Source organism: Cyprinus carpio, chromosome A9 (assembly GCF_018340385.1).
Source record: "Cyprinus carpio isolate SPL01 chromosome A9, ASM1834038v1, whole genome shotgun sequence".
NCBI lineage: Eukaryota > Metazoa > Chordata > Actinopteri > Cypriniformes > Cyprinidae > Cyprinus > Cyprinus carpio.
Window position 1 is genome coordinate 13,861,133 of NC_056580.1, and position 15,711 is coordinate 13,876,843.

A 15,711-nucleotide genomic window follows, 5' to 3' on the forward strand; every position below is an offset into this window, starting at 1 on the left:
TTTTATATAAAGACTAATTTATTTATATCTGTCCATTTGTCCAAATACATAGTAAAAAATAAAATCAAAAATACATTCCATTTGGTTTTTGAAACGAAAACTTGTGTGTAAGGCAATGGTTCCAAAAATGCATTTTTAATTAAAAGAAATGACACTGGTTTTGGATGATTGTTTTGCATTTTATCAAACATCAGAAAAAAAGAAGAAAAAAAGAGGGGGGGGGGGTTGTTAGAGTCAGTGGACATCTCCAGCGGTATGACCAGAAAGAGCAATTAAAATTCTTCCTCTCAAGCAGTAAAAAAAAAAAAAAAAAAGGACAAGAAAAGAGAAAAGGGGAAAAGGGACTGCAGTAATTCAGCAAAATTTACTAAAATGGAACTAAATTGTCATGAACTTGTCTCATAACTACAAATATTTATTGCTATGTTTTGATCAAAATATTTCCACAAGCACATGATTAAAACAACATTCAAAAACAAATTCCCTGGACATTTAGAGTGGGTTTTGTTCAAACCCACACACACAAGAAAAAAACAGAAAAAAAAAACAGATACAAACTAAATGTAGCACTAGCACAAAACAAAAATACTGGAAAATACTACTTCAAGGTTTTCTTTGGATCAATCCTCTGGCAAGGTCCAGTGCAGGCATCTTGGCTGTGGCTGTGCTTCTTGTTTTAGGTGCTATATCCTCTGAGTGCTGTCAGTTGTTAGTGCACAGTCTTCATTAGTTCCTATGTTTTAACCGCAGCGAAGATCCCTTGTTTAACAGCTGCAGTTAAAAACAAACAATGTTAAAGTAAGGCCTTCTTTATCAATCAATCAATCCTTACACTAAAATCACACTGACATGCTATTTTATAACTAAACACACCTGCTTTTCCACAAGCCTTCTCACACTCATCTTGTGTATCAAAGCGATTCTGGTTCCCTCCACATCCTCCGTACCAGAAGCGGGTACAGTTTCCACTAAGCGGGTCATAATGCCATTTAAGCACAAATTTAGCACAGGAGCCCTCTTCTTTTGGTAGCTTGCAGATATCCACTCTGGAGTGCAGGGCAGCTGTTAGAGGGTATAGTGAGGATGAGAAAAGTGACAGAATTTTAATTGAATATCTATAATTACTTGCAAAAGCTTTTCAGATAATTGGATATTGATAATTGCAGTGAAGTTTATCATCTCTGAACATTAGCATTTCATGTTATGGCATCTTCAGCACGATTCCTTGCAACAACATATTTTGCCCTAAAAATTTCTATAGCTATATAAATCTTTCAGTTCACTTGACATAACATTTACACAATGAATCAGGCGCAATTATTTAAAGGAATCATTAAAAAGTGGTATGGGCTATATTTTACACATTATTATCCATGAAAGGATGTTTTGTGTGTGTGTGTGTGTGTGTGTGTGTGTGTGTGTGTGTGTGTGTGTGTGTGTGTGTGTGTGTGTGTGTGTGTGTCGTGTTTAATCTCGTTCATATCTACAATGCACATGCATCAGGCATCATCCAAGTTGAATAACAACATTACTGTATTCAGTATACTGTAGCTGTTTACTGCTAAATTGAACTTGTTTCATAATAATAAAAAAATGTACACAGTTGTTGAACTGAACCAACACTGAACTTACTTGGAGCTGAATAATAACACTATTGTCTTGCTACAGCTGCTATAGCAGAATTTGGATTTGCCTTTTTTTGTGAAGTTTGCATCAGTGATTCTGTGAATTTACAGTTTAATATTGTGAAACAGCTTTGAAAGAATCTCTATTGTTATAAACCTATATAAAAATAAAGGTGACTTGAAAATTAACACAAATAATTTCTTCTGAATTTAAAATATATTGCTCCCAATACAGCATTTTTAAAAGTGGTCTTGTAACAGAATTTAAAGACTTCATGACTTGAAAAACACTTAGGAAAAGGTTTCTAGAGGTTACTGTAACCGGTGACTGACCTGGGGCTGGTGCTGGGGGGAGAACAGCTTTGACATGCTCTTCACTTGCTTTAGGTTCAGCCACTGTGGTAGTCAGAAAAAAAAAAAAAATTATTTCTAAGATTTTGCTATCTTTCATTTTATTGTACTTCCTTTTAAGGGTGCTTGGTAGTAGCCACAAATAGCCAAGTCTCTATGCTAGTAATACAACAAAGGTTATATTTGTATGCAGGATAGTTAGTAAGTGAATCATACAATTATATACATCAGTGATACCATTGAGCAAGGCACTGCATTTAGTGTGCTGTAAATGCTTTAGATTAAATTAATCATCTGATTGATAATTAATCTTAGTATTTAGCTATAGATTGTTTCAGTTAAAACCTGTTTTGGGATTTAAGAGTTTAAGACCTTGAGTACTGCAACCTCTACTCAGCTTTAATGGATTATATTAATTCACAATTTTATTGTTCAATCATGAAGTTTTCGAAATAGAAATAACAGGACAAATCAGTCGCTGCAGTGCTTGGGTCAAGGGGTCAAAGGGCGCACATACCTGTCTTCATGCAGTGTTTGAGGCAGTCAGCCTCAGTCTCAAACCTATTGTCATTTCCTCCACAACCTCCATACCAGAACTGTGTACAGAATCCATTCTTTCTGTCAAAGTACCACTTAGCTTGGTAATCTTTGCACGGCAGTCCAGAGTCAAAGTCAAGTGAACATGGGTCCATAAGATTGTTAACTGAAACATGCAAACAAACAAAGAGGGTTTACGATGAAAGAGGAAAGACAAAGTCAGTTAGTGTTGTCAGTATAATGAGCATATAGTCAGTAAAAATTAGGTGATTATAGCTCATTTAAAGGAATTAAAGTTTATTATTTTGATGGGTTAGCTGGATTAAGATTATGCAAATCGTGTCATTTTTAAATCAAGCTAGAATTCAAACTGTAATACTAAAATGTTGTTGTACGTTATATCTGCAAAGGTAGTCAAAACATATAGTTTGCTATTTACAAAGACATTATGACCTTTTTAAATATCTTTGGATCATCTAGTAATAGAGTACATACAGTAATCAAGTTTCTAAATGCATTCATTAGTATTATCAGCACTTTCAGTCCAAATAGCTGGTCACTGGACCAAAGCACCACAAGAAAAATCAGAGACCTTGTTTGCAAAAGCACTTTGAAACACATTTGATTTATGTGCAATACTTTAGTCATCTGCAGGTAATTACTGTGAAGGCAGTCTCATTTACTGTGTCTGTGCTGTGGCCATCTCACAACCCCTACAGAATAAACCTACCTTTTATGTGAAACAACCATTTTCCCCCTTCAAAGTAAGTGTTACACTTTGTTAGTCGGTTATCAAGTCAAACAATTCAATACAATTTAGGTTAGTTTATTCGTTTTTGTAGATGCATTTATGTTAAAAGTTAAACTTCCCAAAATTAAATAGGGTTCCCTATTACCAGCTACTAAAAACAATGATCTCATTGTTTTGCAATGCTGAAGGCCTCTGTCCTAACAGAATTAAGAAAATCATTTACAGCACAGGTTCTCCAAAACTCTAATAAACACCCTTTAATATCTGACTTGTAAATGTACAAATTGATCTATTATTTTGTCTTTTAAACATTCAGTAAAAATATATTGTATATGCAGACATTTTATTTTTGACTTTTCTAAAACACAAGAAACCCCTAATGACGTTTTTTAAATACCAAAGCACCCACAATGCTGCTTTTAATTTAATCAAGATGTTTTATAAAAAATCAAATAGAAAACTTGACTGCTCACAAACAAAAAAAAAACTGAGCTGATGCATGTGCATGCAACTTTTCATGCAACTTTTCAAATTCAGCTATTTTTAACATGCAGATATCCGTTTGCTGATATAGACTGTAGGGTTAATCCTCAGCATTATCCCATATTCAGAAAAAATCTCCTGGTCATATATTCTGTCACTTACTAATTTCTGGTTCACTTAAGGGTGCAGAGGGTGCAATCCCCATCACCTCACTTGGAGTAAGAACCTTCTGTTCTGCTGATTCTGTTCAAAAGAAATCTGAGGTTAACAAGATCCTGCAGAAATCATAGTTTTTGGTCATAATAAATTATTCATTACCAAACTCTCAACTATGTACTTGTGTACAAGGTCTATCAAAACAGTATTTACTCCACTTTGCATGTTATACTTTATTGAAAAATACAGTTATTTAATAAAAATGTATTAATACGGGATTTGGATTAATTTCTAAAAAATATTTGTAAATTTATACAATTAATGATTAATTTTCGTTTCTATTTATTTATAGAAAGTTTCTAAAAAGTCTCCTGGTGATATATTCTGTCACTTACTAATTTCTGGTTTACTCAAGGGTGCAGTGGAAATCATCCCCAGCATTTCACTGACATTAAGAATTTTTTGTTCTGCCGATTCTGATTAAAAAGACACATTTGAGGTTAGCCAGATCTGGCCATGCTCATAGTTTTCTGGCAAGATTCAAAGCATTCATATTCTGTACTATCTCTATGTAACAATATGGAAGTCATAGAAAAACACATAGATGTGTTATACTACAGTACATCAAATATGCAATAAATAAATAAATAAATCTGACATAATCTGTGAAGTAAATTCTCTTTCACTTACTTGTTTCTGGTTTACTCAAAGGTGCAGTGGGCACAATACCCATCACGTCATTTACAGTAAGGACTTTCAGATGTGCTGATTCTGTTCAGAAGAATGAATATAAAGTTAAAGCGTCCTGCACTGACCAACATTAAAAGAACAGCTTGTGAATGAATGAATGGATGAATGAATGAATTAATTAATTAATATCGTCACTGATTCATGAATGTTGAAACGATCAAATTTCAAAATCAGAAAACATGAAATATGCTAGGACATCCAGTCTAGAATGTCTTTTTGAACTAGAAAATAAGAACTAGGGCTAACCATCTTCAAAAAGAAGGGAAAAAAAAGCACCAAAAGTAGTCCACTCTGTAAGTCAAAACCCAATAACTTCATTATAAAAACAAAATAAAACACTAAAAACAAAAAAACTAAAAATCCAGAACAGGTCTCAAATCACCTTCACTAATCAAATAAGGTTTAAAGGGTTAGTTCACCCAAAAATTTAAATTCTATCATTAATTACTCACCCTCATGTCGTTCCACACCCCTAAGACTTCATTCATCTTCAGAACACAAATTAAGATATTTTTGATCAAATCCAATGGCTCAGAGAGGCCTCCATTGACAGCAATGCCACCCAAACTCTCAAAATCCATAAAGGTACTAAAGACGTTGTTAAAACAGTCAAAAACAAAACAAATATAATGACTTTATTCAACAATCTCTTCTCTTCTGTGTCATTCTCTTATGTTGTTTGCTTCCAGCGCTTCCAGGGTCTACCTCATTTTTGGACGGCTCCTGCATCTGCATCACACGCATGCATAACGCTGCTCACATGTGCAGCTTTGGCCAATAATGAGCCATTGTTCGGACGTAGAACACGGAAGCCTTCACTGTGCTTACTGCATTAACCGTTAAGGATAATGAAAGGGAAGAGAAGAGTTATTTTTGTTTTGTTTTTGCACACAAAAAGTGTTCTTGTTGCTTCATAAAATTACTGTAGAACCACTGTAGTCACGTCAACTGTTTTAAAGACGTCTTTAGTATCTTTACGGATCTTGAGAGTTTGGGTGGCATTGCTGTCAATGGAGGCTTCTCTGAGCTATCAGATTTGATCAAAAATATCTTAATTTGTGTTCTGAATATGAATGAAGTTCAAAGGGGTGTGGAACGACATGAGGGTGCATAATTAATTATTTTTTTGGGGGGGGGTGAACTAACCCTTTAAGTGTAGTTTCTTTTCCTTTTGTTGAATTAGGTACACTGTTTCCTGATGTATGAAAATGAGGAAGCTCTTGCACAGTATCATCTATCATAAATGTACCACAAGCAATTTAAATAAATTCTAAATTAATCAATGTATAGAAAAGAACAATCTGGACATTCTGCTAAATAACAAGTTGTGTGTTCCACTGAAATACAAAAAAGTGAAGTAGATGAAAGATTTTTTAGCTGTTCATTTAATACTTTTTCCATTTCATTACTTATTAATTCATACTTATAATCGCAACTACAAAACATGTTACTTGAATTCATAATCACACAGAGTTATCATGTGAAAAAACATGAGCTTACTTGTGGGAACAATGCCTTTGTAGGTGCTGGCAACATGACCATTGACACTGTGAGTGTTGACCACTACGTGATAGGTTTCGGCTGCCTCCAACTCAGAAATGGAGAGATGGCTGCCGGTCAAATTTTTCCTCAGCACTAGACTATGATCCTTCAGGCGAGTCACAGTAACTTCATGGGTGGCCTTTGAATCGCCACTCAACCACTGTAGGGCGAATCCGCTTGAGGTGACATTAACCAGATGCATTTTCTCCATACCTGTTTCTGGACACAAACATACACAGTGTGACCAGATTTCAACCCCAAACATTTCTCTATAAACAAATACCCACAACCTACGATGCATACTGTCAGTACCTATATGTTTTCTGTCATGAACCTCCTGCTGTCCATGATGCTTCTGGTGTTTCCTGGGAAAATACATCATAGTGAATGAAATTATTAAGCGACTCTAGCGATACTGTCTTGTGAATTGTTTTTGGTCTATGCAGAAGCAACATCTAAAATGCACATACTGTTTGCGGTTTACAGAACACGTTGCTCATATATATACTCACTCTGTTCGTGGCAAATTGAATGGGAATTTGTGTGGCTGGTCACTCTGATACAACTGACACTTCTCAGAGACTTCAGGTGACAAGTAGAAAGCATTTTCAACTATACAGAAAGAATGAAGAAACTGTCAATAACAGTTACCAGAGAAAACCTGGTATGAAATGACTAATAATGGCTAATACATCAATGGACATTTTGAGAATGTTAAAAAAATCCTCTGACTCACGGCCAAGGTACTTGGGCAACAGTCTGGCAAATGTCTGAATATGGTCGTCATAGAAGCCTGAAGGTCTATCCACCCTCTTAAAGAATACATCTGAAGGCTCACTTGCCACTTGGGCCAGGACACGGACATCACCTGCACTGAACAGCTTTCCAACTGCCATCACCACTATGAAGTATCCTTTGCATTTAACCTCAGTGGCAGCCCTTATTATCCTCTCCTCATGCAGTTCAACTGGTCCAGTCACCAACAGAACTAATACCTTCAAATGGCGGGGATGTGGCGCCTTCTCAAACACATGCTCAACAGTGCCTGCAAGAGCATCTGCAAGGGCCCGTCCTCCTTCAAGCTGGTGCACCTTATCCTGTAGGAAGCTTCGGACACTGTTTGGTGAATTGTGATCTGTCAAACCAAAGGTCACGCTGATGGGAATGCCACTGCCATTGTGTAAGTATTCATAAGGTGCATGCTGAACAAGTGCTACTCGAGCATGATGGGTAGTGCTGGCCGGCTCAGGGGACATCTCTAGCTGTTCTGTCATTAAAGCCACATATTGCTTTATCTCTGTGAAGACAGAAGGCCAGGTGCTCTCTGAACTATCAAGAACGAAGGCCATGTCGATGTCCAAGTCAGTTGTGGGATCCCTTCGATCTCGGACTCCACGTGGTGGGACATAATCACACGTCTGATCCGGGGCACAGAAGTCTGAAAAAAAAAATGTTAAAGAAGAAAACTGACATTCAAACATTCTCTGTTGCTACTGTTTTGCCATTTTAAAAAGTTTGGTGGCTTTTCTTGTTTGCTGAACTCTGTTGTACATTATGACATAGCTTTACCCAGGCAGATATGGCAGGTCATGATCTTCTTGATGACATTGTTGTATTCAGCACTTCCAGGTGAGGGTAGGACGATAATCTGGGCTAAAGTAGTGCTGTTAAGCTGAAACAGTAAATGTAACACTTAAAGGTATGCTTTCTTTTATGCCAAATTGAATCAGCTGTGTCAGGTTTTAACTTAATTTACTACTGGTTTACTAAAACACTAATGAAACCTGTCAGATAGAGTTTGTGTAGAGTTAATTACAGTTCATTTGTCTAAGTGTTTGACATTTTCCTCGATTTAACTTCAAACACTTAAAATTTACCTGAGCTGCAAATTGATTTGGATGTTACCTCAATGAAGGCATTAAATTACTTAAAACTTTATTCAAAATCACAGTTGTTGTTAATATACCAATTTTATTGTATATGAAGCAATAATTTGAAAATTTTAAGCCCAACAAAATTTTAGGGCACAAAACTAATGTTTTGTGTTATGAAGTGTTGACATGAGTTGACTTTCTAAACTGATGTGTAAGGACAAAGTCCAGCTGATGAAACCACAGATGAGTAAGGAAGCATACTGCATGAATAAAAACCTTTACCAACAGTAATGTAAATGAAAAAAAAAAAACTAGTTCTTATTCTTACAGACATAAATTACAATATTTGCCCTTCTACTGCCCCTACCTGCAAGGCTCTTGTGAGTTGGCGATCTTCACGGTTAAGGAGGAATACAGAGGAAATTCGTGCATCATAGAGGCGTAGAGCTGCAGCTCTGGTTTCTTGTGTGATTGTGACAGGGCCGTTGACAAAGAAAACAGCAACCTTGCGCACAAGGAACCCACTGCGAACTCTTTTGAAGATGTTCTGTGCGACAGCGTTCATGGCTGTCTCCAAGCTGCGCTTCTTACGGGTTTGCTGAGTCTGGAGCCCTTGAACTCGCTCAACAAGTGCTCGCTTCTTCTGGGTATCTGCAAAGCGGATCTCAGTAGTCACCTCATTGTTGTAGAGCGCTAAAGCAACACGGGCACCTCGGGGACAGTTGCTCTCAGCAATAGTGATGTCACTGACCAGGCGGAGAACAGTGTCCCGCATGTTGTTGAAAGCAGGGCGTGATACACCATCTGATGCATCCAGGGCAAAGGCCAACTCAGTAGGGTATAGGGGACATTCCTGAGCACCTGAGGAATTAGAAACTCAAAAGTTGAATGAAAAAGCTATGCAATGAGTGCTTAAACTGTGACCCTAAAAGTACAGTGCAAATGCAGAGATTGTTCACTATTCACTTACCATAGCAGCAGGCTAAAAAAAAGAGCATATAAAAAATCATATAAAAAAGCATATAAAGACATAACTCAAACTACAAGAAAGACAGTATACTTCAGGGGTCAGCAATCTATGGCATGCGTGCCAACAGTGGCACACAGAGGGATAATCGCTGGTACGCGAGCAATAAGGAAAACTGCATACTTGCGTATATTTTGAGGTAGTAACTTCTCATAGTCACACAGCCTGTTAGGAGTTATAAATACTATTAAAGTGTGAGAATTAAATTGCCCCAGTATACGGATGCGCGCGCCACCGCTGCACATACTAGGCGCTTCAGATCAAAGCCTCAGTGGTCTAACAACGCTCGTCAATGTCAAAATGACTGAGATGGCCAATCAAATCAAAGTAGGCGGGGTTTACTGTTCACAGAAGCAGAGCGTGAAGCGTCAGTTTAACATTAAAGAGAGTGAGGTAAGATGAAGCTGCAAATCATTTAATATTAGTCAACTTTTAACGATATGTTTATGATAGAAATGTTAAATGACCGACAGCTATATCCAGTCACGCAAACTATTCGGATTTATTTTATTTCTCAAATATGGCCATTTTGAGAGCAAGCGAGAAAGAGAGAGATGTGTAAATTGTCTGCATCTGTCTCTCTCTACAAAAATATGAAGCCGAGTTTAGTTACTTAAAAACAGCGAATTTACACCCCTCCTTGCTGAGAAATATAAGCGTTTCAGCATCGATTAATAAATGTCACGTGGCAGCACAAGTTTATGAGATTCTGAATGTTACTTTTTGCACAGCGCAATCTCAGATCTGTGTGCCAGTGGTGTGTGTGCTGTACAAAGCATTAATGCATACTGTATAATACAGAATGCATTAAAAAGGGGGGGGGGGGTTGGCACAGTGGTTAACCAGAAAAATGTAAAATGGCACGTCAGGCCGAAAAGGTTGCCGACCCCTGGTATAATTAAACACTGGACAATCACTATACTTACGACAGTTATCCCTAATTTTCTTGACCAGATCACATGGCTGTGAGGGCAAAAAAAAAAAAAAAAAAAAAGAAAATTTGACATTAATGTTCCAAGCATGTTAATTAGGACTAAACACTAAAGACACTTGTATAGTGAAAGAAAGCAAAAAGTACATACCACCGGACTAGTTCCTCTGGATCCTTTTAGGCCCTGTTTTTGACAACAGACAAAAAAATAAAAAATAAAATAAAATTAACACTTTCTCAACAGCTGAACACATCTGGATTTATTCCACTGAGCAGTTTTGTGTGCCAAACTAATGTCCCTCACTAGTTAAAAAAAGGTAACAGCTTGAGTAAATCCAAGCTCATGATTTGCAGAGAGAATTGTAGACTTTGTAAGAAAGAACATCCCTAGTCATGCCTCAACTTAGTCACCTTAATTCAAGTCATCATTCCTGTATTTAAAGATTTGTAACAAATTAGTATTTTTGTTGCATATTATATTAAAGTATGGTGCTTACATAGGGCCCTGGGTATCCAGTATCTCCCTTTTGTCCAGGTCCACCAGATTCCCCTGAGGTACCCTGCACAAACATATTATCAGCGATTACCGGCAGTATGGATATGAAGACCTTATTTAAAGTTGTTAAATCAACATTACTCACCCTCTGGCCGTTGTTTCCTCTAGGTCCAGGTCCTCCCTTTGAACCAGGGTCACCCGCTTCACCCTTTGAATCAATTCAGTTTTAACATTTAGCTACTTCCATTGTTTTGCACAGCAGAATTTAAAGGGAGTGCATTAGTAGAAAAGGTACTGTATATACTGTAAAACATTCAAGGGTGCAGACAACTTCAATAATCTCACCTTTGGACCTGGGAAACCAGGGAAACCTTCATCACCCAAATAACATTAAAGAGTGTTCAGTGTTAAATACATTTTGATAGGTATATACTCAGCAGAAAAGAAAAGGAAAGAAAAAAATAAAAATAAATATCTGCTCACATTGAACTGCTTTTAAGAAAATCTCTTAAAAAATCTGTTAGCATTTGTATGAACATAAAAATATTCAACAACTGAGACATAAACTGAACAAGTTTCACAGACATTTGATAAACAGAAGTGGAATAATGAGTCCTTAAACAAAGGGGGGTCTATATCAAAAGTTGTAGTGAGTTTCTTATGCGGCCACCAGCTGCATTAAGTACCACACTGCATTTCATCCTTGGGGACGGCACCAGATTTGACAGTTCTTGCTGTGAGATGTTACTCCATTTGTCCACTAAGGCAAGCTCTAGAACATGTTTGAGGGTTACACGTGGTTTGCCACTGCACAGACCTTCAATTGTCCCTCCTGTGTCCCTGTAGCACTGTCTTAGGTATCTTTCACTACGGATATTGCAGTTTATTGCTCTGGCCATATTTAGTTTATCTGCAGTCCTCATGCCTCCCTGCAGCAGAACTATTGCACATTCAAGCAGGTGAGCAGGGACCCTGGGCAGGTCTCGTTAATGTTTCAAGTTATTGTAAATTTGACTTTAATTGCATACGCCTGTAAACTCTGGGATGTTCCACAGGTACATGTGCAATAATTATTTATGGTTCATTGAAAAAGCATGAAAAACATTTATTTACTTTTACTTAAACTTTATACACACACTCACCTTTCTTCCTTTGGGACCAGGTATACCAAACCCATCTCGTCCGTCCTCACCCTGTATACACAGGAAACTCCTTAGTTTGATCTAGGCTGATATACAGTAGAGTGATCTGATAAATTAACAATGTGCTATATGTTTAAATATGGAACTAATGTTTATAATTATCCAATCTATTTGTAAATGTCTCATAAAATAATGCTGATGGACATTATCTTTTTTGTTACAATGTATGAAATGTATTTGGTGTGATTGGTGCAGACTATGACTCCTCTCTTACAGGCTCCCCGCGGGGTCCCAGGGGTCCAACGACACCTTTAGGTCCTGGCTCCCCTGGTTCACCCTTTAGAGTGAATGAGAAAATGTGAATCACAGTTTTATAAATAATAATGTATAGAAGGTGCAATGGTTATACATTTAACAGCTGAAAGAGTGCCCTACTTCTCAAACTAATGCATTGAAACAAAAATGTTACATAATCCCAAATTGTACAAGTACAAACTCCCTAGAAGCTTTGCTTTAAATTGACATTAAGATGTTTTCTTTAAAAAAAATTCTTAAGCTTGCCAATAGTTAATGGAACATGAGAGCACAATTGCCTGGCAATGAATTGATAAATGTTGCTAAAGTAACCAGTACCTTACGGCCAACAGCACCTCTTCTACCCTTTTCTCCAGCAGGTCCTGGCAGTCCTCCTGGCCCCTAAAAATATATATATATAAAATAAGAGGAATGCTTTCCTCATATAAACCAGGATATTTTTTTCTTTTCTTTTATTGAGTCATAAACCCAAAAAATTATTTTATGTGTGTGTGTGAGATAGAGAGAGAGCATTAAACATTAGGTATTAAACATTTTGTCTGCACAGAAATTGTCATAATCATTTATTCAATTATTGTTTTAATAGCAGAGAAAACAAGAAAAAGAACATGCTTGAACTCCTCCTACCCTTGGACCAGAGTTTCCTTCCTCTCCTCTAATACCAGGTGCTCCAACTGGTCCAGCAGGACCCTTTATCAAGTACAGATGAACAATGTTTATATTATGTATTATATATTTTCTATTTGATAATAATATTGAACATTTTATAGCAAGGCAGGTGTGCAAATTTGTGCATACAAAATAAATAAATGTATCCAGACTATAAACCAGATTTAACCATTATGTACACATGCACAACATGTTATAGGACCTTTCACAACTTCTTTTTACAACTATTTTAATTTACCCGAGATCCCCCAATTCCTGTCTCTCCTGGTGAACCATCACTTCCAGGCCGTCCAGGAGCACCCTAAAAATGCAAACAGGGCCATTATTAAACCTTCAACAAATTCAAATTAATTTAATAAACTGTTGAACCCATAAACAACAGCTTTTGATGGATCTCTATGTGAGTATTAAAATAATGTTTATGTCCATCAATGGCATGAAATGTCTACTCACAGCTTGACCAGGAGGCCCTCTTCTACCATCAGGGCCCTTTTTCAAAAGAGAAGAAGGTGAATAAGATTATGAACAGAACATCTGTCATTCAACATTTAATGGATCTTACACATAACATTTCAAATAAATGTATTGCCATAGATAACATTAAAATTGAGATAAGTTCTAATCTGAAAAGTTATCAAAGCCAAATTAAAAATGTATTTTTATCTCATATCAGTGTACACATTTCTTTAGACTCTTTAGATTCTAAACATTTGATTGAGCTGTTTTGGGGCTTTAAGAGATTATTTATGAACTGACTGAAATAATCTTATCCTATTCAGTACTGCTGGGTAAGTTTGAAAAGACATTCTCTTTGGTCTCGGGAAACATACCCGTCTGCCTGGTTCACCAGGACCTCCCTTATTTCCGTCCACCCCTGGCTCTCCCTAAAGAAAACACTTTAATGAACTTCAAGGTCGCATTACATTTGTGGATTTTATTCACATTGACACAAACACAGATTTAATAGTACACACTAACAAAATGTGTAGTAACTATTATAATAGTTTAATCCAATGAGAAATAATTAATAAAACAACTTCTATGATTTTTTTATGAGATTATTATAGTGCAGAACTATAAATGAAGTTGGGATGAAGCTTGGTATTTTACAAAACTGATCCATGAACATGTGCTACAGTCCTGACCAGACACAATCAAATAAATGGAATCCACCAGAATGACATGCAGTATCAACTAGGTTAAAGGGGTCATATGATGCTGCTAAAAAGAACATTATGTTGTGTATTTGGTGTAATGCAATGTGTTTTTGCTGTTTAAGGTTCAAAAAACACATTATTTTCCACATAATGTACATTATTGGTTCTCCTCTATTCCCCGCCTTTCTGAAATGCCTCGATTTTTACAAAGCTCACCGTTCTGAAAAGCGAGGTGTACACTGATTGGCCAGCTATCCAGTGTGTTGTGATTGGCTGAATTCCTCAAGTGTCTGACGGAAATGTTACGCCCCTTAACACATGTGATGGCTTCTCCCAGCACAACCAGACAAAACCAATAAAACCCATTACAAATGAGGCATTTGTTGCATCCAGTGGGGACTTAATTTTTAAAAAAAAGATTATGATGACTTATACTGTCTTTTTTTTTGCGTTACGTATCGTGCCGTGTAAACATAAAACCATGTCTGCATTTGTGATCAGAGAAACGACAAACAAGGAGCGCTATTCTTCACTGCTCAAAACTTGTTTTTGAATCATCGGTGGCAAATTCTTTAAATATAAAGCATGTAATTACAGGCTGTGAGTCAGAATCACCAGACTGTCCTCGCAAAGTTATAACTGCCCCAATTTATAGAACAGCCTTTGATCACAGACCCATTGTAGGCTAGTCTGCAGATTCAGGAAACCTCCATAAAATGCGGTCTTGAGTAAGGAACGGCCAGCGGATTCAACAAAGGACACATGTGACAACCCCGGCCTGGACTCTGCTTCGTCCACGGTGAAAGCCGATCTGGCGATCCACAGCGCGAAGTTGATGTATTTCCTCAGCGACAAGCACGGATCAGCTCTAGGCATGATGAAGCGGATATTGTCCTCTTTTGGAAGGCCAAACAAAGTAGTTTCGCTTTCACAACGAAACACAGCATCTCCACAACATAGCGGCAACAACAATACTACAGCGAGAATAAAAGTTATGCCTTCTTTCTTTACGTGAACATTTGGGCGGCGTTATGCAAATCTTCCCACACAGTAACATAGACATATGGGGGCGTGTTTAAACAAGGCATTTTAGGAGGGCGTGGACGAGTCTTAACTTTTATAAAGAATATCTCTTTGGATTTGAGACTTTAGTCTTTGCAACTTTATAGATCTTCTTTATGCACCAAGAGCTTGCAACACTCTAAAGAGAATGGATAAATTGAAATCGCATCATATGACCCCTTAAAAAAATTTACCATACCGGTGGGCCAGCATCGCCTGGATCACCTTTTGGCCCCCCCTGGTTGTTGTCTCTTCCGGGGATGCCCTAAAACAACAACAACAGCATCAACCTTACTTATTGAAGGAAGATATACTCATTCTAAATTAAGTCAAATCTTTAAGTAAATAAGAAAGCAGACATATCTGACTATTTATGTTATACATACTGGATCACCATGGATTCCAGCCTGACCAACATCTCCTGCCTGGCCTTTGGCCCCTTTAGGCCCCTATAAACACACAAAAAAGATAAACCAAATTAATTTATTTTGAATATATTCCACATCTCAAACCATGACAATATTCTACATGACTTACCCTTTGGCCAGGGTTTCCTCTATCTCCTGGAGGGCCAGCAATACCACTTGTTCCCTGAAAGACAACAACAAATTTGAACTGGCATACACAAAGATTTGTACAAACCATTGTAAAACTGATCACTGAAAAATTATAAATAGCTGACCTCCTCTCCATTGATTCCATCTAAACCAATATCTCCAATTTCACCCTAAAAGAAAACAAATGGTATCAATTAAACATATATTGAAATTTAAATGTTACAGTTAATAATGATAATATATTATTATTTATTATGAAATGATTACAAAAGTGTTATTTATATAA

General features: G+C 37.0%; 1 protein-coding gene across 1 annotated transcript in view; it reads right to left on the reverse strand.

Moving 5' to 3' along the window:
- The window catches only part of LOC109062490 (collagen alpha-3(VI) chain-like), a 59,798-nt gene continuing 44,087 nt past the window's right edge, over window positions 1–15,711 (reverse strand). The window contains 30 exon segments of the mRNA XM_042763642.1: window positions 1–771; window positions 874–1,062; window positions 1,959–2,021; window positions 2,494–2,679; window positions 3,910–3,990; window positions 4,299–4,379; window positions 4,594–4,674; window positions 6,154–6,414; window positions 6,508–6,560; window positions 6,708–6,807; window positions 6,932–7,633; window positions 7,765–7,867; window positions 8,437–8,930; window positions 9,040–9,051; window positions 10,023–10,059; window positions 10,179–10,211; window positions 10,525–10,587; window positions 10,669–10,731; window positions 10,869–10,904; window positions 11,666–11,716; window positions 11,940–12,002; window positions 12,299–12,361; window positions 12,608–12,670; window positions 12,888–12,950; window positions 13,103–13,138; window positions 13,480–13,533; window positions 15,068–15,133; window positions 15,255–15,317; window positions 15,406–15,459; window positions 15,551–15,595. Coding sequence (XP_042619576.1) covers window positions 734–771; window positions 874–1,062; window positions 1,959–2,021; window positions 2,494–2,679; window positions 3,910–3,990; window positions 4,299–4,379; window positions 4,594–4,674; window positions 6,154–6,414; window positions 6,508–6,560; window positions 6,708–6,807; window positions 6,932–7,633; window positions 7,765–7,867; window positions 8,437–8,930; window positions 9,040–9,051; window positions 10,023–10,059; window positions 10,179–10,211; window positions 10,525–10,587; window positions 10,669–10,731; window positions 10,869–10,904; window positions 11,666–11,716; window positions 11,940–12,002; window positions 12,299–12,361; window positions 12,608–12,670; window positions 12,888–12,950; window positions 13,103–13,138; window positions 13,480–13,533; window positions 15,068–15,133; window positions 15,255–15,317; window positions 15,406–15,459; window positions 15,551–15,595 — 3,297 coding nt within the window. The 3' untranslated portion in view covers window positions 1–733.